General features: G+C 44.1%; 2 protein-coding genes and 1 long non-coding RNA gene across 5 annotated transcripts in view; 2 read left to right on the forward strand and 1 right to left on the reverse strand.

The window, feature by feature from the left end:
* The window catches only part of LOC136420653 (uncharacterized), a 541,092-nt gene that overhangs the window by 33,364 nt on the left and 485,057 nt on the right, over positions 1-22,671 (forward strand). The window lies entirely within an intron of this gene.
* On the forward strand, positions 356-7,031 carry LOC136420738 (complement C1q and tumor necrosis factor-related protein 9-like). The gene is made up of 3 exons (XM_066407826.1): positions 356-1,054; positions 4,414-5,130; positions 5,733-7,031. The coding sequence occupies exons 1-3, from the start codon at positions 670-672 to the stop codon at positions 5,993-5,995; spliced, it is 1,365 nt and encodes a 454-aa protein (XP_066263923.1). The 5' UTR covers positions 356-669; the 3' UTR covers positions 5,996-7,031.
* The window catches only part of LOC136420755 (isotocin receptor-like), a 31,287-nt gene continuing 20,991 nt past the window's right edge, over positions 12,376-22,671 (reverse strand). The window contains exons 3-4 of the mRNA XM_066407853.1: positions 16,750-16,900; positions 12,376-16,276 (exon numbers count right to left, since the gene is read on the reverse strand). Coding sequence (XP_066263950.1) covers positions 15,916-16,276; positions 16,750-16,900 — 512 coding nt within the window. The 3' untranslated portion in view covers positions 12,376-15,915. The remainder of the gene's footprint in view (positions 16,277-16,749; positions 16,901-22,671) is intronic.

Raw genomic sequence — 22,671 nt, forward strand, 5'->3', positions numbered from 1 at the left:
ATCACCTCCAAATACGCTCAAAACAAGCCCAACTGCTACATCTGCTTATCATGACCTCATTGAATTAGCAAAAACGCACGTTAAGAAAACACTGAGACGGATCCCTACATCTGCTTGGAGATTATATATCGCGCAGCTGGTTGGTTAGCCGCGGGGGGCCGTCCGCACTTGTTTGACGTGTCAGTGTCAGAGGAAGGAATACCCGGGTCCCATGCCCTGTTTAATTTCCGAGAATTCACATCGATCAAGGAAGACTTCGTTAATTTCCTTACGAGACCAAATGTCAGAAGGGAGGGTTCATTATACGGACGTGCTGGGGTGCGAACAGGTGTAAGTATCAGTCCTGCACCTGCTCCATACAGGGGTATCGCGGATGGTCCCTTAGGACCAGGGTTACCAAAAGTAGCGCGGTCCCCGGGGATAGGAACCACGCGTTGCGTCTACTATCAAGAAAGGAAAAAGGGGAAATTTAATGTCCAGACACCAGACGTTGTGCGCATTGCTGCCACCACTGGATATTTGTCGGGCCTTTTGACGGCATTTTTGCCCGTTTCCTGCCAAAACATCAACTGTGGGGTTTTGAGAAAACCGAAGTTGTGTCGTGCGCAGTTCAAGTTTTGACAGCGTTGCGTCCGGATCCGTTGTGAAGTAGCTAAAGGGCTGGTCAAGATGGTGAGAATAACTTCAATTTGCGTGGGAATTTTGCTGTTTGTTGGCTCCGCTTGTTCCGTCCGGCTTGTGAAAAGAGACGAACATGCAGTGGCCGCGAATCAGGACGAAAACCCCGGAGAACCGGCGAAGAACATGCCGAGCGTCGGCGTGGAGTCCGCGGGCGTCACGCTGAAGAACCACCCGCAGGCTGACGAGCCGTCCAACAACGTGATCGAGCCCGAGCACGGCGTCTGGGAGGAGCTGGAGCACGAGCAGGACAGACTGTCGGCGAGGACGTCGTGTTCGTCCCAGGCATGCTGCGGAGTGCGGGGGGACACGGGGCCCGCAGGCCCGCCGGGGCCGTCTGGTGCACCCGGCCCGTCCGGCATCCCAGGAAATCACGGTAACTTCTTCTACATAATCATCTTCTGTAGGCCGCTTTCCACTAGACTGTTGTCCCGGAGCGAACGTTGCTACTTTTTAGCAACCAAAATTGGATTTATATGACCCTTGCTATTATAATTGAAATATGATGCACGATACGTAAAAGTATGACTAAAAAGACGACAAATTCTTGGTCGTTCAGCTACCGGTCGCAGCCTTTAGTCTCGTCAAAAGGGAGTGCTAGGGCCTTGTCACATTCTAGTCTCTATCGGCGGACTACTTACAGAAATTGACTGAATAATTTGTCTGAGGAGTAAGCCATCCATGGAGTCACACGCGGCAGTTCGTGTTTCGTCGTATGAGACGATAAGTTCACGACGCCGCATTTAGGTCAGTCGTGACAGTCGCGGCTTTGTCGTGCGAACTTCAACTGTCAGGTTATGAAAATGTTGCCGTAGGCTCTGGCCTTGCAGACTGCTAGTTCTATCATAGCCTCGCTGAAAACCCAACGAAAAAAATTCGCAAGTCGAATGTGACCGTGCTTTAGTTCAAGAGCACAGGAATGTCACCTGTCGTTTAAAAAAATTGGTTCCTTCAAATTCAATATGGTCTGATGACGACTACTGTCAAAACTGTGTTTTGCGATGAGCGTTTTTCTAGATATCCACCTTGGAGAAGAAAAAACGCACCCTATATCTGCTTGGAGACATCACAAGTGGAACTAATTTAGGAGAGAGCATGAACGCTTAACAACGCATTACAAATTACACTGCTATTAGTTACGGTACTGCAAATTGGATTTCCCAATTGAGCAAACTAAATAGCCGGCTGGATCCCAATTTGAATAGCTGAACTTGGTCATATACCTTAAGTAAGATCATACTTATCGGGATGAAAAAGTTTTGTGACATTTCTCTATTTCTAAACTTGCCACAGTCATTGCCGAACTAACCAATTATGATAAACTAATTTACGTTAATGAACTCTTTGGAGAGTCCTACATTGAAGACAAGCGTGTAGAGAGATTGTTGAACTAGCCTAAACCAATAACATTATATAATTAAGTCTGATTTGGTTTTTCCTTTGACTTGGCATAGTCACTGCCGAACTAACCAATTATGAGAAACCAATTTACGATAATAAAATCCTTGGGGAGTCCTCTATTTTGAGGACAGGGTAGCGAGATTGTCGAACTAGCCTAAACCAAGGAGGTTAACCTCTTTGCCTTAACCAAGGAGGTTCTATCCTTGCCTAAACCAATCTTATAACATTAAGTCTGATTCGGTTATTCCTTGGGGTGTGCTATTTTCAGGACCGTGAGTGTGGTGGAACTTGACAGGCAGGCGCGCTGTGCGGTGCCCTGGCGTGTGAACCACTCCAGCCGCGACCGGCATTTCCTTTTCGGTCTGTTGGTCTTAATTGGATGACATTTGAGGAATTTATCCCAATTAACGCCATTTTTTGGCAAACCGAAAAGTATATCTAGTATCTTAATGGGCATCCTGACCTTCTACTATCAATTCTTTACGTTTTTCCCTCTCTTTTTTTCATAATGGTTGATAATGAATGCGTATATGTCTGTGTTAACGAGACGCCCCATGCTCCGTCGGAAAGACAAGACATATGTCTGCCCACTTTTGGTAGTCACGATAGTTAAGGCCTTCAAAAGGTTACCTGCAACCCCACTGTAGAAAGATTCTAAAGCTCATTGATTCGAAAGAGTCATGATTCGAAAGAGTCGTGAACTTGAGAGTTCGCTACATTTTTCTGGCCCTATTTCTAGTCTCCTTAGGGCTCAGTATAATACGCGAGCGAAAGTTGACGGGGCTAAAGTCGGGGTGGTGGGGTGGTGTTGACTTTATATGGGGAAGGGGCATAAAGCTCTCCAACGTTCGTAATCTCACTGCATTTTTTCCTGACTGTCGGAAGGAAGGACATAATTACAGAAAAAGACCTCTGTTTTTCCTTGGTAACTTTCCCTTACGCGTGAGGTTTATCTTCCGTCCCGAATTATAGTCCAAACTGATTGCAAAATGCTTTAAATCCGCGCCGTATATATGTACCAGTGTGATTAGTTATCCAGCAGGGTCTGGTGTTGTGTGATGGCTTACAGGCGGTGCTAGGTCGGGACCAAACTACAGGGTGTACGGTCACTCAATGCAGTACTCCAAAAGTCTTCTCCATTAAGTTTTAACAAATCCTGTTACGAACATAAAAAAAGCTAAGCTGTCGTACAATAGCGGTCGTACGATATGGGTCGTACGACAGCTATCGTGCAACCGTTTTCCTTTTTGCTAGTGCAAATCGCGTCTTTTTCTTCACTTCTCTTTCTACAGGTGTTGTCGATTTTCATAGACCCCTTCGGCTATCTAGCTGTAAAAACAAAGTTAACGGAAATAGATGGAACAGAAGACGCCCCGCTATCTGCACTTGATAACGCGTTTGGCTAGAAAGGCTGGCTTATGACGTAGGAAAGATACGAGTACCCGGACCCGGGACAAGTCACCAACGCCTTGATTTGACAATTTTGTTTTGGTGAAAAAAATAGAAAGTGAGAAGTTCTTCTTAAATTATTCCAATGACAGAACGATTTCTGGTGCGGGGAGAAACTCCCTGTCGTATCTTTTTCAACAGTTGAGGGTGTTTTTCGCCATTGGAATAATTTTCTCAACGTTGCCAACTTGCCATGCATACATGTATGTCTCTGCACAGCTGTGCCGTGTCCAGAACACCCTGTAAAAGCTACAAAAGTCAGCATCTGGTCGCAGAGATAAAGAGCATTACGGAATGTAAATCCTGCTAACGGGGCACAACTTCAAGATCACTCCATGGACGTGTGCCAAAACTTGGACTTGAACAAAGTTCAGGATACAACAAGAAGCAGTGCGCTTTGGAGATATCTTCAACCGCTGGCAAATAAGACATGTTTTTGGCGTTTCAAAACGGTTATCTTTAAACCAACACGTGCTTGGATTCAGGCGTTCTTGTGCAGATAAGAGTAAAGTCAAATCTTAGGTGGCGAGGATGAAGGCTAGACGATCGTTATCAGTTATTTTAAGGATTAACAAGACTGCATTTAACTTGTATTCTACTCACTATAACGTTGCAATTTTCGTTTTCATAACCGTTTGTTTGTTTGATTGTTTCACATATTTGTCAACAGCGCGCCTCAGAAAGTTCTGAAATGGGTGGAAACGTTTTTGGCGACGCCTCAGTGGCGGAGCCAATCCATGTACATTATACATCTGGTAGGTAATATTCAGAAACATGTCAGCCCACAAGAACATGGTATCTACGCAGAGCTTGCTAATGAAAGAAGGCACATTTTTATTTTATTTCCGTGACTTCTTATTTGTGATTGTTCCTATCATTTTACAGGTAACAACGGCAACAATGGTCTACCTGGCCAGTCCGGACCACCTGGATTTAAAGGCGACAAGGGAGAAATCGGTGTGACGGGCGCTGAGGGCCAGCCTGGGCCAACCGGACCGATCGGACCGCCTGGGTACAAGGGAGAAGCTGGTCTGATCGGGCCAGCAGGGCCCAGGGGTCCCCAGGGCCCGACCGGTGCGCCCGGCCAACCCGGCGCGAACGTGCCCGTGCCCGGCCCGAAGGGACAGAAGGGAGACGCCGGTCGGGACGGGGTGGACAGCAGTACCGCGGGCCCACAGGGCCCACAGGGAGACCAGGGGGTCCAGGGCACCACGGGGAAGCTTGGGCCGCGCGGGTTACCTGGGTTCAAGGGTGAAAAGGGTGCCTTCGGTGACCCAGGTCCTCAGGGTGACCCAGGACCCAGGGGATCCCCGGGACCCACTAGCGTGCCCGGTATTCAAGTCGGCGTGCCTTTCCAGCAGTACAAATATGTCGGCGACAGACCCCAGAGCGACGACCCGTCGGCAGGGAATCCGGACAAGTACGAGGAGTTCTTCGGCAACCCCGAGGTCGAGCTTCGGGGATACTCGGCATTCTCCGCTGCGAGAATCAACAGCATGGGGCCGGTGGAAGAAGACAGCAAGATTTCATTCCAACACGTCTTCGCCAACGTAGGAGAGAACTTCGAAGCGGACTCAGGCACTTTCACATGTTATGTACCAGGTAAGCGCGCGCATCTTTCAACAGATTGTTTGCTATACGAATCTAAGTTTCCAAACAAAGATGTAGAAATGGAATTCCAGACCAACCCCAACATCAACTTCTATAGTACGCGTATACGGCTTATACCTAACACTAAGTCCTCCTATAACTTTGTCGACACCGAATACAAAGTCACCAAGCAGACAGACATTGCATCAACCACCTGCGGTACTGCAGCGTCGCCTTGCGACGTTCCAAGATTACACATCATTACACCGTTGTCTCTCTAGAATCTCGGTAAACTGTCCACCCTTCGGAAAAGTTGCTGTTTCTTTGCATTCAGACTCCAATTAAGCGAAAGCCAACGTGAAATTTTCAGTTCTGTCATGTACTTATGCCATGTCCCGACACAATTTCCTTACATCTAGGCCAATATGCAAGGAGGAAACCGTAAAACAACGACATACAACACCTCATTGTGTCTATTAATATTGTATATTGTATTATAATGTAACCGAGCCACTAGTCTTATACAACGCATTGCCTTACATTGTACCTATTCCAAATAATAATTGTTGTGCAATAAACTCTGACCTGACTTATCATCTCCTTTGTTATTCCAGGTGCGTACTTCTTCACATTCCACACCTACCGGGCCACCAACCTGGAAGTGCCGGCCTTCATCCGCCTGATGCTGAACGGCGAGTCGCAGGTCGCCGTGTACGAGTCCGACGACGACGACTACCGGGACACGGCCAGCAACAGCGTGGTGCTCATGCTGAAGGAAGGGGACGAGGTGTGGCTCCAACTGGACATCAACAGCTACCTGTCCAGCTCCGTGGACAAACACACAACCTTCACCGGGTTCCTACTCTTCCCTATGTAACAGCCCCTCCCCATTCCGACTTAATATTCTATCTATGTACCCGAATACATGACTAACTTTACCCTATGACTCACCCCCTAGTCTCCAAGCAGATGTTGGGGTGAAAGATTGCTTTTCTAACAGTTACTCGACATCTGCTTGAAGATCACCCGTACCACTTCACTCCAAATTTACCGTTTTATCCATTGCCTGAATACATGACTAACTTTACTCTATGACTCGACCCCCCCCCCCAAGCTATAGTCTCCAAGCAGATGTTGGGGTGAACGAGCGTTTTTAGCTTCTCTGACAGTCACTTGAACATCTGCTTGAAGACAACCCGTCATTCCAACTCTACTCTATTTATCTATGTGCCTGAATAAATGACTAACTTTATCCTTTGACTCAAACCTGCCCCTGCCTTCTCCCTGATCTCAAAGCAGATGTAAGGTGGAAGATTTTAATGTCTTCTTGAAGGCCGAGCTTCTCTGACAGCCACTCAATATCTGCTTGGAGATTATCCCTTCCCCACTCCAACTTAATTCTATCCTTTATCTATCTGTGCCTCAAATACAGGACTAACCTTACTCTTTTCTACCTCTAACTTATACTAATAAACTATACCTTATGTAAAGTGTGCCTTGTACAGAAGAAGAAATAGTTTAGACTGTTATTTAGAACGAAGGAAAGTTGGGCAGTGGCCGCAATGTAAAAGTTAAGACTACCCTCAACAAGTTATTAGGCATTAAGAAAAGCATTTTAAACTTATGTTGATATTATTACATTGTTGAATTACAAATAAAACACATTCTAATTGTCATATCAAGGCACATTCTATCAACTACAACGTGAAATTGGAAGTATTGGTCAATGAAAATCAGTTCCAGCTTTGGTCTATATATATGATAGTCGATGATTTCGTAAAACAAGTCTGACTGAAACGTATTATCTCTGATTTGATAGAAAGTTACCATAATGGCTGGTGAGAAATATTATGTTTAAGAAAGCGTCAGTCTTGTACATGTAGCACCCAATAAACCTGTTTGGTGCCACCCTTTCCTCTTTAGTTGATCTGATTTCTTATCTCTTAGACACAAAGCGTTTCTTTCATTAATGGATAGATTTTCTTGCTCCCCCTCTCCTCCATGTCCTCCGGCCCCTTCTCAAGTATGTGCACTTCAACTTCTGTTCACTAGACGGCGTAGTTGTACGGCCATCTCTTGGTACTTCGTTATTCATGTAACACCAACTGTCTATGGACAACGCGACAACGCATTCAAGTTTGAAAGTCTGCTTTAATGCTTATACTCTGAAAATAAGTACATATACATTTATATACATGAAGATTAAAATTATTAACATCGGAGACAGTATGTCTAATTCCAAGCACTCATAAGCACTTTGCCACGAGTAGTCAAGAGACGTGCGTGCCTGTAGCTAACTACTGATATCACTAATGAAAAGTCATAGGGGGTCTAAACCATTCTTCCGGGAAATCTGAACACATTAGATGTAGTTTTTCCGTATTGTTGGCACCATTTTGAGACAAGTGAGCCGTGCAGTTGAACCACGACGCCACCATTATTGCAATCCGCTAAGAAGTGGTGAACATAAATTATCCTTTTCTTCTTCTTCGATTAACTGGAGGTTCTTACGAAACATAACTACACACACACACACATTCACTCACACACACACACACATACACACGCACGGACGCACACACTGATTCACGTACATGTACACACATACACACACACACACACACACACACACACACACACACACACACAACCACACACACACAACCACACAACCACAGAACCGAAACGGTACCTCCATTTTTCATGAAGGTACTAAATGAGATAGATAGGTCCAACTTGCATTGATGTAGGACAGACTTTCCAACACTTATCTAATCATCCCCATCCATCATTGTTCATTGGGGATTTTCCGTCTGGCGCGTTGATATAGACTTGCGAGCTTGATTGACAGTTCAAAGGAACGACCTGTTGCGCAATTTGGCGCCATCCTGACAATTTAATAACGTCGTGTTCAAGATGTGAGGCAAGTGTGACCGAAGCATCTCTCGCACAGTCGAAGGTAATTCAATCATTGGTTTGCACCAACCAACATTCACTATCTCTGACAGAATAGATCGGAGGTGAACGAATCCGTTATGTAAAGGCTCTATGTGCGTCTGTGCTAGTGGACACCTTTGGTGCTCTTGTTCTTCCCTAGGGCTCTTTCCTTTGCGTGTTTGTGCGGTGAATATCTGTAACGAAAAAGAAAAAAAAATGGCAGCACCCTGGAGAAGTTTGACAAGGGAGACATCGGAGAACTCCATTCATACCAAACACATGATCTTCACCCAAAACATAATCTTCACCGAGAAGATTATGTTTTTGGTTACTAAGGGTATGTTTTTGGTAGCTCGGTGGAAGTTTATGTTTTCGGTAGCGTTTGTCGCGGTCTTTGTGGTTGAACAGCAAGAAGCTTTGGATGGATTGCTATGTATTTTTCAATTTGGTTAGGTCTTGATTTATCATTAAAATCATTAGATTTGGGGAGGACCCTGGCGGTTTTCCTTGGTACTGCAGCAGAACCTCTTGTTTTTGTATCTCGCTATCATACAAATATGCTCACGAATCAACCAGACGCCACCATATGTATAACAAGCTACCGGTGGGCCCAAATCTACACCACTTCTTCCTTACATCTGCCACCAAAAGAATCAAGACCGTAGCATGTCTAGAACAAAAGATACATAAACCGGAAGTTCTGCTGCGGTACCAAGGTCACACACCAGGGGCCCAAATTTGCCCTTGACCTGCGTCTTCCCAACACCTACCCACATACCAAATATCATCGTAATCCATCCAGAGGTTCTTAAGTTATGCTGAAACCCAGACAGACACAGAGAGACACGCCAAAAACAATACCTCAATTTTTCTCGGAGGCAATTATTGCAAGCTCCTCTAGGTGAAACATGCGCCAATGCGACAACGTGACCTTCATATATTTCTCTCCCTGACTCCCCTGTGATCTTTACAATTACCGCGATTTATACGCGCAGACTAGTATTCTGACAGGCTTCGCCTCTGAAGGAGTTATGATTAGTTTCCCAAACGTTGATTTTCAAATGAAGCGAGACACGGTACCTTCATTATGGTCCATATGTTCTCACATGGCTATCAAATCATACTAATAACTTTCTCTCACGACATTCAAACTAATGGTACTATAAAGGCTTTTGTTTGTCTCCGTGTCTCCTTATTGTTTATCATATCTAATAATAGTTGCGTGGGCACGCGTTCGATTATGATGCACCATCAAACACTAATTGTGATGGATGGTTACATGTAAATCGCTATACTTAGACACAGCCTTGAATAGTAGGAGGATGCCATAATCTTATCAGAGGGTTCTCCTGAGAACAATTCAAATGTTTTCAGCATGTTTCATGTGGTGTTGTTAGTCACAAGGGCACAACATCGGGGCATATCGGTGGTTTCGAACCCGGGACCTCTCGGTTGTGGGTGAATTAAGCACCCTACCGATTGCCCCACACGATGCCTGAAATATAACCTGTTTGGCGAAGGTGAAGCTATACAGGCAAAATTTAAAGGCCGTGGGGTTTGAACCCGGGACCCTTCTTTTCGATGGACGTTAATCAGGACGTAGATACACAGTTATGGCCTTGTTTTGCACCACGGGCGTCAATGACGTTCATAAATTCAGACGAGAAAGACGAGAAAAACCGGCGCAAATCATTTTTACTGGGAGCGTGCCCTGTACTCTGACATTTAAAGGTGACTACAACCATAAACTGTTAACGACGCCCAACAGGTCTGGGGATGTGAAATCAAGTTCATTCAATCAGTTGGAAAACCAATCAAGGTTGAATCCCGCTCGGACACAGTATGAGGGGTTGCATTTGTTCCTTCGGATGGGGGCGTAAAGCCGTGGACCCGGGAATGGGGGATCTTAATGCGTTAGTATCAGGCGTCCGAAACCTCTGTATGTAAAAGAACCCAGTTAACACACTAATCACGAAGAGTATACATGTATGTGACCTGGTTTGCTTGCATGGCTGAAAACCTGCGCCTTGGCTAGGTCGCATTCCACAACCAGCGCTTGAAAAAGCGTCATGCTTCAAATAAGTCTGAGGTAAGCTGCTATGTCAGCATTATGTCCGACAGTAATCTTTCCGTCTTCAGATTTCCAGTTATATAAGATCAACAGGATGTACAAATTGCCGGCTATGCCTGACTGAACATATAATTTGCGACAGCCGTCATATGTAATAACTTGAGCACGCTTGCCTAAAGATTTCCCCACTTTATCACGACTCCAATTTATTTTGTAGCCGCAAGGAAATGAAAAAAAAGGTGTCATGTTTTACAAGCCCTGTCATAAAGGCTCTCGTGGCCTCTTATTTTTGGGGCATGTAAGAAGCGCAAATGAAGATTGGCATAATTATGTGGTGATTAATCATATTCAATTTGTGGCAATGGTTATAGGGTTATGTATGTCGCAGGTCCTCTTGCCTGCAGACTGCCTCCATTTGACGACGCCAATTTGTTTGATTTTATACAGCCGCCTTGAGCTGTTAGCAGTGAAATAGAAGATGGGGTGTCATATTTTACAAGCATTATCATAAAGGATTCAAAGCTTCGCTCCCGTGGTCTTTAATGTGCACATGTATCAGCGGGCAAAAAAAGCTGACGAATCTTAGCCTTCGTTGCAGAGCCCTCGGACGTTTTTGTTGTCTTTTGGGGGGAGGGGGGTACATAACGAGCAGTTTTGTGATACTAGGCCGCCCGAGCAAAATCCGGTGTACAATCATAGCATAGGATATTACCTAGTTACAGTTGAAGAAAGAAATGCCCGATGGGTTATGTAACGCAGCCCGCCAGAAAAAAACGCCACATTCAGAAAATTGCTGGATTCGACTCCATTTTGATATTCTGCATCTCAATAACTCTTGCCTCTAGACTTCCGCACTTCTAACGACCACAATTTGTTTGGAGATTTGTAGTCGCCTTGATCTGAATAAGCAGGGAAATGAGAAAGGCGTTGAAAATTTCCGCCCTTCAAGGAGATCTGATAGATAAAGGAACACAGCAGGATGTGTCTCATATCCAAGTGTCTTATTTAATAACATTTGCGTCAAACTAGGCTCTTTTGTAATACTATATGGTGTAACCATCAAACGTCTGTAACACGACAGTGTCTCATTTAGTACCGCTACAAATATTACATTTGCGTCAAGTAAAGTCTTTTGTAATACTTTATGGTGCAATCATCAAACGTCTGTAACGCGACAGTGTCTCATTTAGTACCACTACAAATATCATATTGGCGTTAAACAAAGGAGCACATCAACCGAGACAATACAGACACACAGCGCTCGTGAGTTTGATCTTGTAGCTACGTAATCTTCCAGACGTGAATGCCATCATGAACTACCTTGTGAACGGTCTTAAGAGCCTAGCCCAATTTCCTCAGCCTTCCTAAGTCCATTTCCGACAGCTTCAGTGTCCTTCACGGACTCACGGGATGCATAATGGCGTTGAACACGCGTGTGTATGTGCAGGGAATGGACTCTCGGAGGAACCGGAAGGTCTGCGGTTCAAGTCCCGGTGTTACGTGTCGCTTTTGCGGCTGCAATTGCACTGTGACCACGGGGAAATTAAAGCGTCTTTCCAGGACTCTTCAGGTTTCAGACTCTGTGTAGAACGTTCGTGTGTGTGCAGCGAGTTTACAAGGGATCCATGATAGACCCGAAAGCTTACAGGCCTGTGGTTCAAGTCCCAGTATCAATGTTACTTGTCGCTTTTGCGGTTGGTGTCGATGGCATTGCATGGTCTTTCATAAGATTTCCTAGAATGCAGACAGAATGTGGAACGCTCCTGTGAAATATGATTGGCTGATCCTTTTGAACCTTTCAATTCAATTATATCAGGATCACCACATCCCCATTATGCGACACACAATGACAGCTACATGTATTACCTGTGTATAGACGCGCGACAACACTTTATGCGGACGGGGGGCGACACCGACTTCTGACGAACTTTGACCCAGTGCTGACGTCACACCTGTGTCTACACCCGTGTCAGATAACTGCTTGGTTCAGATAGCTGATGAAGACCGAGTGATTCGGTTGAAAGTTCCGGTGAGTCAATACTTTTGAACAGTTTGTCATTTGACAATTCAAAAACTCATAACGGAACTTTCTTGACAACACTTCATGCTGTCCCTGCAAAAGTATACGCTGTCGATTTCGGCTTGTGCAGCGATTTGAACGTTGAAAATACGATGTAGGCAATGGATACCATATCGTTGTATTGTAGCTATACATAATGCATTCTGAAGACAACAAACAAACAAGCCAATAAAACCATAAGATCCTTTATTACACACTGAAAACAACAACAACCGTCAAAACAAAACGTATGCCAGGGATTAGCTTGACGTATGAGTTCATCGTCAGAATCCACATCGCTCAAATCTACATAATACTCCTGATCACAAAACCCAACCGGTTAACCGTAGACTGTCTTTTATCATATTGATTTTCTACAATGAATGTCGCGTCTTCGTCAATACTTGTTTTCTTCGTCCTTTTACACTTAAGGCTGGCATAATATTCTACTATTACCATCGAAACTCTCTACATTTGAAAATAAATCACAAGACAGTAATAATAACAGTAATACAATTACGTCTTGAATCAGTACTATCATATACAAACAAATGTCATAACACAAACTCATTAAATCAATGAACAGATACTATATTAGATATCCTCAACAACAAATGCTTGAACAGATCCTAAAGAAATTTATCGTTATGACTTCCACGTCTGTTCTTTTCTAATAGATGCTGATCAATTACTTTTTATTCTTTCTTGATACCAGTTTCAGTGATCCACAATAATCTAATCCCCTGGCAGATCGCTGCTTTCAAAAGGATTTAGCGCGCGTTTCCGTCTAGAGTTGTATCTCTACGTCATCACAGATGAATCGTACGTCCTTTCAAGCGTCAGGCGAAAGAAAACGCATCATTTGAAATGCGCACAAAACGAGGCCGCGCCATCCATCTGTCTGGTAATGATAATCAACCTTGACTGTGTGACATTCATTACGTCACACGCCTTCTGGTCAATCAAGCTGCATGCCCAAATATGGGCATCGCTAGCCGCCGACAATTTCCCCTCGGCAATCTGTGGGTCATCTTAATGGCCGCTTTGTAGCGATACTACAGATATGGAAGCTTACTACAGATATGGAAGCTTACTACAGATATGAAAGCTTACTACAGATATGAAAGCTATAACGGTAGCTATGTAAGATAGGTTTTGAGCACTCACTGATGTTGAGTCGTTAGAAGACGCGTTCACGTTAGTCGTACGATTCTTTACGTTTTGGCGTACGATTATTTTCAGTGCAGCTGTGACAGAACCCAACATTACGACAACGTTTTATGATTTTCGTCAAAACCGAGCTGAATATCAACTTTGCACGACTCTACCACGACCGTCCTACGAACGTCCCCGTGATTTGACAACTGTCGTAGACCAATCGTACGACGATCGTGAACGTGACATTGAAAAGGAAAATTTAAAGTTGCCTCTTGTCAGGATTTTGTCTGGGCAGATCATCCTAGTGTACTGCCATGTTCAACCGATACAACGTCTAGATAATACAAAACAGCCACTGTAGCAAATGTACGAAGTATATATCTATAAAACATTTGACATATCATCACCTTTACAGACTTTATATTCTTATTAGTTGATTTCTTTACCGAACGGACTAGACACTCTTAGTGACTGACATTCACACATCTTGTAATGACGTCTCAAGATATTTCTTAGGTAAAAGAATTATTTGTAAAAAGAAGCTTTTCTGTTACGTACAACCGTATACATTACTACATTGTATAAAGATGTTTCTTCTTTCATGATTCTTCTTTTACATCTGTAAATATCAAATAGTATCATATACAGCCCTGTTGTCCCTTAGGTTTCAACACAATGTCTATACATATTATTCCTTTTTTTGACATATACTATAGTCATCTTTTAAAAACCTTCCCTTAAGGATCCGAAAATGAGTTAGATCATCTTGGTCCCATGATGATTGACACATGCACAATCCTATAATCGTTCTAGAATTTCTAAACAGGGCACTGTTCTCGTCCTGTTTCTGGCGACAATAGTATGATAACAGGACGATTAACGTGCGCCACTGTTTCATCAGTCGATTCTCTGCAGTCACTCACATTACTAGTTCTCATCACTAAGATTTACAATTTTCATGACACAATAAAATCTTATCTGTTTTATACACATGTACATCTTTGTACAAAAATATCTTTCAAATCCACACCCGTGGCTCATCATTTAAGAAGCAGCATTCCAAGATAAATAGTATTAATTTTTCATTTGATAATTCATTGCTTTCCATTCATGCCAACCATGTTAGCATGGAAGTTCCGGGCCCATCAGCTTTCTGGGACGGGGGCCGCTACCAACTACTATCAACCTTTGACCCTTTGTTAACGTCATATTTCCGGAAAAAGATGTGTTCTGAGAAATTGCGTCATGAGTTATACTGAATAAGACAAGAGGATTGGTCGAAAATGTTGTTTGGTTCGAGATCGCATTTTCTCCTTCGCTACAGTTTCCTTTGTTTGTAAGAAAATGTGTAAAGTAACTAGAAAGGCCTGATTTGCAAGCAAATACAGCATATTTTTATCCCTCCCCCTCCCCATCCAAAAATGGACTGTTCCAAAGTTACCACTGTGCAAAACTGGCACATTATTTACATAAAAAATTCTGCCCGAAAGTAAACTGCAAATTTATCCCAACCCGACATGAAGCTTTCCCAATCTGACCGCCTATTCAAGAATGGACTCTTCCACAGGCACGCATGGGCATACTGGACCATTCCAAAATCACTTAAATCCCATTTCTTTTGCATATACGCTAATTCAAGTATTTGTTACAGTCAAGAACATGTTCACTCTTATTCATGCTTTCAATATACTTTTTCCATTCTAAAAGTATCGATGTGACTTATCATTCCAGCACTGCAGCGCATCTTTGATACCTTTTCCAATATGTTTGCAGAGGGTACTATCCGTCTTTTCTCCCATCTTAGGTGCTGCACCATCCATTTTGTCTCCCTTAGTAGTTGCCATGTCTTTATCGTTCTCATGTCTTTAGATAAACACCTGAGCCCCTGTCTTGTAAGCCTTTGTCACAATTTGACCATATATCTGCAGCGGTTAGCTCCATTTCCGCGCTGCAAGACTACAAAGGAAGCTAGCTCACATGCGCGACAAACCGGCGCCTGAGGAGTCTTACCTGGACCTCATCGTGGTGGAGATGTCATGATGAGTTAGTGCCCGGGAACTAGGGTGAACGGACAATAGTGTAATCTGTGTGGTCTGTACGGACCATGTGGTGCAGCGTATCTGTACCATTTATTCATGTATGGTGTTGGTTATAACTTTTCCGGCATTGGTATTTGGAATTTTTGGACAGATTGAACATCCGAATAGATGTAGACTTTTTCTTTGTCCTTACAAAAGTTTGACGCTGTTCAAGGCTTGCAGTATAATGGCTGTGTTATCCATGCACCGCGTACGCGTGATATTGCTGTGAAGGCGCAAGCTATGAGTTTATTTTGTCGAATTAAAGATATTGCAAAACGCCCTGTCTTATGGGCATAAGGCAAAAACATCTCATATCCATTGATCGCTTAATACTAATGGTAGCTTAGATGTAGTGCTACACTTTGTGATCAGAAAATGATCTGATATTATCAGTTTAGGTTCCCGGATGTCATCGAGTTCCCGGATGACAGCAAGTTCCCGGATGACAAGTTCCAGGATAAAAGTGGCACTGCATCACACCAAGGAGGTGATCACACAGAGTGCGTGTCGAAGCTGTAGACCGTGCCGAACGCATGCGTCTGCCGCTTGGTGCACTTTTTCTTCACCTCAAGTACCCCGTCTGACCGCGGGGCGCCGCTGCTGTACTCGATGACGTCATCGTAGAGGGAGAACTTGACCGTGCGGACTGGTGGAGGCGGCGGCTCGGGCTGCGGCTGACGCTGGTCCCCACGGCGCATGCTCCGTGTGCTGGTCTTCGTGGTGACAGATCTGGTGCAGCAGGCAGCGAAGGTCACGTGATTGTTGACGCCGTTGACGTAACGGACAGTGTGGCCGTTCACTCCGGAGTGGTCACTCATGCTGTGGGCTCGCCCGAGGTGCTTATTATTCGGGCTGAAATATATACAAACACAAAAAGACAAATAAAAATACTGACAAAATTTTACTATCTGGCATCTGCACATGCCTTAGTCGTTACAGTCTAGGAACATATTGAAGAACAAGCCTATAAGTTAGCTGATTACTAAACGATGACGGCACTGCAAGGTCCTGCAACCTTGGAATAGACCTCTTGCCAATAACGGTGGCCATTTTGAATTTCCCGGGGCCAGCTCCGGATTATGCACCAAAGTGAGGCTAAGGTTGGGGCAAGGACACTATATAATGTCCTTGGTTGGGGTGATCCTATATTACAATATAGGTATGCCATCTTTGGTTGTACATTTTTGGTCGACCGGAAATGAGATGGCGACCGGAAAGTGTCAGCATCCCAAGATGGCGGCTCCCATCAATGCGGACGAGTTCAAAATAGGTTTCGCTATCGCGAACATGTAATTAATTATTCAGAAAGAAGCTTATACGTGTACCTTGAGCGGGAGCGAATGGTTGTTGGGATCATGTACTGCCGTTTCCTTCCGCGCAGGGAGCCGAAGCACTGCCCGGTGAAGAGAAAGTAGATCCAGGGGTTGACACAGCTGTTGAGACTGGCCAGGAGCAGGATGATGGTGAAAGCCGCACCTGTCGTACAACGGAACAGACATAGCAGTTCATTACTATTCTTCAGTAAGGCTATACTACGTACTGATGTAACTATATGGATGACATCCCAGGGAACCCCATACCAAGGAGGTTAAATACATGTAACCTCCTTGCCCAAACTAAGCCAGGGTGCAAAGAACAAAAGTTGCAAATTGGGCAAAAAAAGCTGTTTTCATTATGAAATCAATAGCTAAGCGTTCAGGAATGACTGAAAAAACAGAACAAAATTTTCATTTTTGTTCTTTCACATCTTCTTCTCTGACTTTGCCATTGACTTTGGTATTCTGTGACATTAGTGTCCGCTTTCTGATATATCTTTGCTGGTTATGGCATATATTTAGTCAGTTTGTAGCTCATTTGTATGATTTACAGTAACGTCGCAAACTTATTTTTTCAATTGATGCGGGCGCGGATGAACAGAAAATTTTCCAATACAGTGCGAATATTTCACTTTTTGCCACTTAGCATATGAAAGTCACATAGCTCCAATGATCAATGAATTTTCCAATTGATCCAAATATTAAAAGTCTTGTCTACATTGCTCATATGTCTTTTGTGACTTTCAATCCTTGACTTGAACGGTCACCATACAGGTTTAACTATAGCTTGAACTCATATGATTTTGCGTAACGTTAGTCGCAAACTCCCAACATCAGATTCGGCGCACGTCGTTCGCAGACGATTAGACCAGAAATAGCTTTAAAGTGGAACCCGTGAAAGACATTGTGCGTAGGTTTAACCAATTAGTCTTGACGATATGTCGAGACTTTGTATGTTGAAACTGTTAACTCACGATGTTTTCGTGAAAGTTTCGCACTTGAGTTTAACCCGCATGGTTGCTGTAACGTAAAATCAATGCCAATCTTCCCGTCTGGTTGGGTCTGAGAGGACATAATCACGACTAATTGGACGCCTTTATTGTAGAGGTCTGACATGTGTAGGCGGAAACGACTGTGTAGACAAGGTGCTCATTATAACCATGTCGGTAGGCACGTCGTTAGTAAACACACGACAGCTACGGGCGATCACATTTCACGACATTGTGCTATTTTGAGACACCAGCGATTAAGGTGTTCGGCCCAGAACCCAGAGGTCCTGGGTTCGAGTCCCCTGACATCCCCCGACGTTGTACCCTTGGGAAAGGCACTTAACACGAATGTCCTCACTTCACCCAGGCGTAAGGTGAGTACATAGCTTCAGCTAGGGACGTCCCGCGAATAGGACGTTTAATGGAGGGCCCGAGTTTGAGGAGGGCCACACATTGAGCACATTAAAGAACCCACCACGCCACAAGAGAAGGGGTTCTTCCCGGTGTAAGTGAATCAAATAAATCTGTCCGGATATGCAGCTTGTTCCGTTCAGTACAAACCTGGTGTGTCTTATGCGCAATGAGGCAATACAAACAAACAAACAAACAAACACCCTACGGGTAGCTATCTAAACATAACACAAAGTTCGAAAACTTGATTTTTGTCAATCACATCTCTGTTATTACTTTGTCAATTACACTGCATCATATATAATTGAAAAGCTTCTTTGTTTTTACATATTACCCACAATGTATTTTGCTGCACAGGCGTAGTTGGCGCAATGAATTTCCTCATATCCTTGCCAATGTCAATTACATAAAATAAAGTTATAAGACTTTTACTTGCAAAGTTCGAAAACTACAGTGACAGAATCAAACCTCCTACGCGCAGCAGTAATCGAGAGAGATCGACCCAAGACAGACCAATGGCTGCAGTTCTAGGGAAAAACAAACTTTTCTTCTCTTTGTAGACTTTATCTGCTTAATGGTGCGTGGGCGATATTCGCACCGAACATCGGTACTTGAATCTGGCGCTAATGTTACTACAGATGACGCATGTCGATGCAATTTCGCCTTTTGTGAGATAACAAGTCCTGTCTGTCATATCCATTAGTACATCTTCACCTCAACAAGGATGCACTATTGGGACACTCACGTCAATAACGTCAAACACAAAAACAGCTTGCATAAGCAATATTCTCGGAAAAGAACTGCACATGTCCTGAAAGTTAATTGAACCAAAAGGCTAAGGACATTATCTAACTAACGACCTTGAGTTACCTGAACTGAACTGGGGATTATTCTTACTGCCTGTCTTTGATATGTACTAACTCCCTTATCTTTGGAACAGACGATTCGTTACAGTGCTAAACAGGACCTTCAGTCGATGTTATGTTTCGGCAATGGCCAAGTCCAACGTTTGACGTGTAACATAGCGGCCCAAACACTCAAAATTGCAACACTTTTGAAATGTGCATACATTCACATACACATACACATGCACATATACATACACACACGCACACACACACACACACACACACACACACACACACACACACACACACACACACACACACACACACACACACACATACACACACACATACACACACACTCACACAGACAGGCACACACACACACTCCTCTCACGAGAGGAGAGGAACGTTAGAAATCCCGGACAAAACTACCCCTCTCGATCGAAGCCTCTGCTTGGAGAGTATGGAAATTACTCTTATGCGAAGTTGTGAGGAGTCTCCCTTAAGCCCCCGTCACAAATGAAGAATTTAGCTCGGCCGACTTGTCGGCGAGCTCCAAATGGCGATTTTCGGGCGAAGTACGACCGACGTCCTGTCGATTCTACGGGCTTCGGGCGAATTTTCGGAGCTCGGCCGACGTTCGCGTGTCACTGGAAGCTGCGCTTAAATTCAGCGAGGCCTCGGCGACGATTTTTGAACTCGCACAGCTCGTCAACAGTTTGCCCGTAGCTCGCCCGAGCAACGCCCAGCGCTCGGCCAATATTCGGGCGGGCATCCGAGGATTTTAGACCCGATTTTTGGTCGGTCGGAGGTCGCCCGAACTCTTCGGCCTCGTGCGAGCCTCGCACGGGCTTTGTACAATAATCGGACGACCGTCGTCAGTGTTCCGGCCGACTCATGAAAAGTAAGGCGTGCTTCGGGCGAGCGTTGTGCAGGTGTCGATGGAGCTTGGACGGGCCTCGGCCGAACTCTTTCTTGTTTATAGATAAAAGAAAACGACAGTTTGGTTTATAACATAAAATGATAAATAATACTGTAATATCAACTAATACTAATATCAACTTGTCAAAGATTGCTGCCAATTTTTTCTAATGAGAGACAATTCAATGCAAAGTTAAATTTTCATTGAAATAAATTTACCATGCATAAAATGTGAACACCGAAGACAATGCTTCCTGTTCCTTTTTTGGTATAAGGTTGGATGTTTCAATTTATATATTAATGAACTGGGGCTTGACTTTTGAAGCTTGACCTGACTTCCTGAGTTTTTCCTCCACAAAATGACTAGTTGAAAGTCCACTGAGTCATCATAGATCTATGTTTGTCTGCCGAGGCACGCCCAGGCGTCGGCAGGGCGTCGATAGGCTTATCAAGGGTCGGCCGAAGCTCGGACGGCGTTCGCCCGAGCTTTGGTCGATTTCCGTTTGGTGAAAATGTTTGGATCGGGGTTAAACGACTGATCTGTTGATTTTGTGGCTCCTGCGCTAGTATTTGGATCGGTCTATAACAAAATTCCTGTTTATGTTATTATTTTCAGTGTGCCCACCCACTTCACTCGTGCCCTACAGATTTGCCACAACTCAGAAAGTAAAGTTGGTCCAAATTTGAGATTGTTACCAGGTCAGTTGATTCTGACTTCGTCCGTGTCCAAGAGATGGTACCGTCTTATGTGTGATTTATGATTATAAGTGTTCGATGGACGTCGCCCGAGCTCCGTTCAATTTGTGACGGGGCAGGTTTTCAGCGAAAAATACGGTCGACGCTCGGGCGAATTTGAAATTCGGCGAGCTTCCGGCGATCTACAAAATCGGCCGATGCTCGCATGAATTGTGACGCCGGCTTTAGGGAGATGTTTCTCCATCATTTTATACATTCGTATGCGAACATTTGCCTATCAAGAACACTGTATGGTGGTCCCTTGTGCTGTTTGCGACGTAAAGTCGATGTTAAATGTGTTATGTACGTGTAGCGATTGATTTTTTGCAACGTAAGTCGATTCCAAGTTCCAAACATTTGACATGTAACACTTCATGCGACTGCAAGCCAAGGGCAACACGAAATAACTTATGTGGAAAAGTTCGCCTGTAAGAGCTTGAAAAATTGCACTGTTGTTAACTATTACCAGAGTGATGTATTTGTGCCGACAGTACATGCTTTGATACTGGTATAGGGCTTGCTTTTCTGCCCGTAATGTACATTATATATTACGCTGAGTATGGCTCTATCAGATTCAACTAATGTTGAGATTCTAGTAGAAATCAACTATATCTAGCTCTATATATAGAGCTAGAAAATTATTTGTCTGTCGCCCTCAGAAAACCCCAGATATGTACGTTACATTAGGGCAATACGTAGCTTTGTGAGCGTAGTGAACTTGATAAACTGTTACATGTTACCGTGCGCTTCATGATAGATAGTTTTGACCAAAAGATAAATGTTGTGTGGTCAGTAACCACGGTAGACTGCCCTTCTGTGATATTTGTCGAAATGTGTTGTATTCTCACTTTCCACAGCCTTCCACATATATAAAATCCACTGCTCACGGTGTGTGTGTGGGTGGGGGGTTGCCTGTGTGTGTGTGTGTGTGTGTGTGTGTGTGTGTGTGTGTGTGTGTGTGTGTGTGTGTGTGTGTGTGTGTGTGTGTGTGTTATATGTGTACTATAAACGTTGTGGATGGATCCGTATGGTATTTGGGAGGTGGGTAGGGACGGTCGGAAAGACAAAGGTCAGTTCTACAGTATTGCAGTGGAACTTCCGGTTTTAACATTCGATTTATGCTAATGTACTTAGTTCCCAGTGTTCGGAAGCGACAGTGAGTTTCACGGTGTTTGAAGAAAGATCAATATGGACTTGCTATACGCTTTCAATAGCTTGAGACATTGTTAATCACAAAACCAACCTGTCAATTCCGAACACTGTGAAAACGTGTCTAGCATATTCTTCAGACCATTTTTACTGAAGAGAAGCCATGCAGGGCAATGTGAGTGTTAGCGAGGTGTTACATAATGTCGTCTGAAACTGAGACAAGCTGCTAGGGGGGCCAAACTTACGACACTTCATCCTGGCACCAAAAGCTATATTCGCCAACCAAAAATCAAAACCATAGCATGTCCAGGACAAAAGCTTTAAAAACTGCTGCAGCACCAAAGTCAGCCGCCAGGAGGGCTATAAACGACCTTGACATTTGTCTCCCCAAGACCTACCTACATACCAAATGACATCACAAAGCAGACTGAGGTTCTTAAGTTATGCTGACCAAAAATGTCCGGAAAACAAACAAGCAGAGGTCTGTAGAACTACAGTCAAACTTGTACTAGTGACCACTTCTTCACAGGGACCATCTGACCGATGTGACCATTTACATTTCCTTTATGGCCGTTTAAGTCCCTTTATGGCCGTTCGGTAGACATGTTTGACTGGGGTAGTTATTGAAATGTGCTCTGAAAGCAGCTCGGGAATAATAACTTATTTTCAGGCATTGAAATCTACTATGCGATGTAATAAGAAGTTCAGATGGAATGGTATAATATTCGTTTCTGTATGATGACTTCAAGAAAACTGCCCAAAGTTCTACAGTCGCCATGACCTTCAGGGTATGTGTGGCGTCTTGCTGTCTCCTACAGGAGTTCATGAACCCTGGTTGGAGACAAAGACCGCCGGGCGCCAATGAACAATATCGCACG

The sequence above is a fragment of the Branchiostoma lanceolatum genome, chromosome 15 (assembly GCF_035083965.1).
Source record: "Branchiostoma lanceolatum isolate klBraLanc5 chromosome 15, klBraLanc5.hap2, whole genome shotgun sequence".
Lineage (NCBI taxonomy): Eukaryota > Metazoa > Chordata > Leptocardii > Amphioxiformes > Branchiostomatidae > Branchiostoma > Branchiostoma lanceolatum.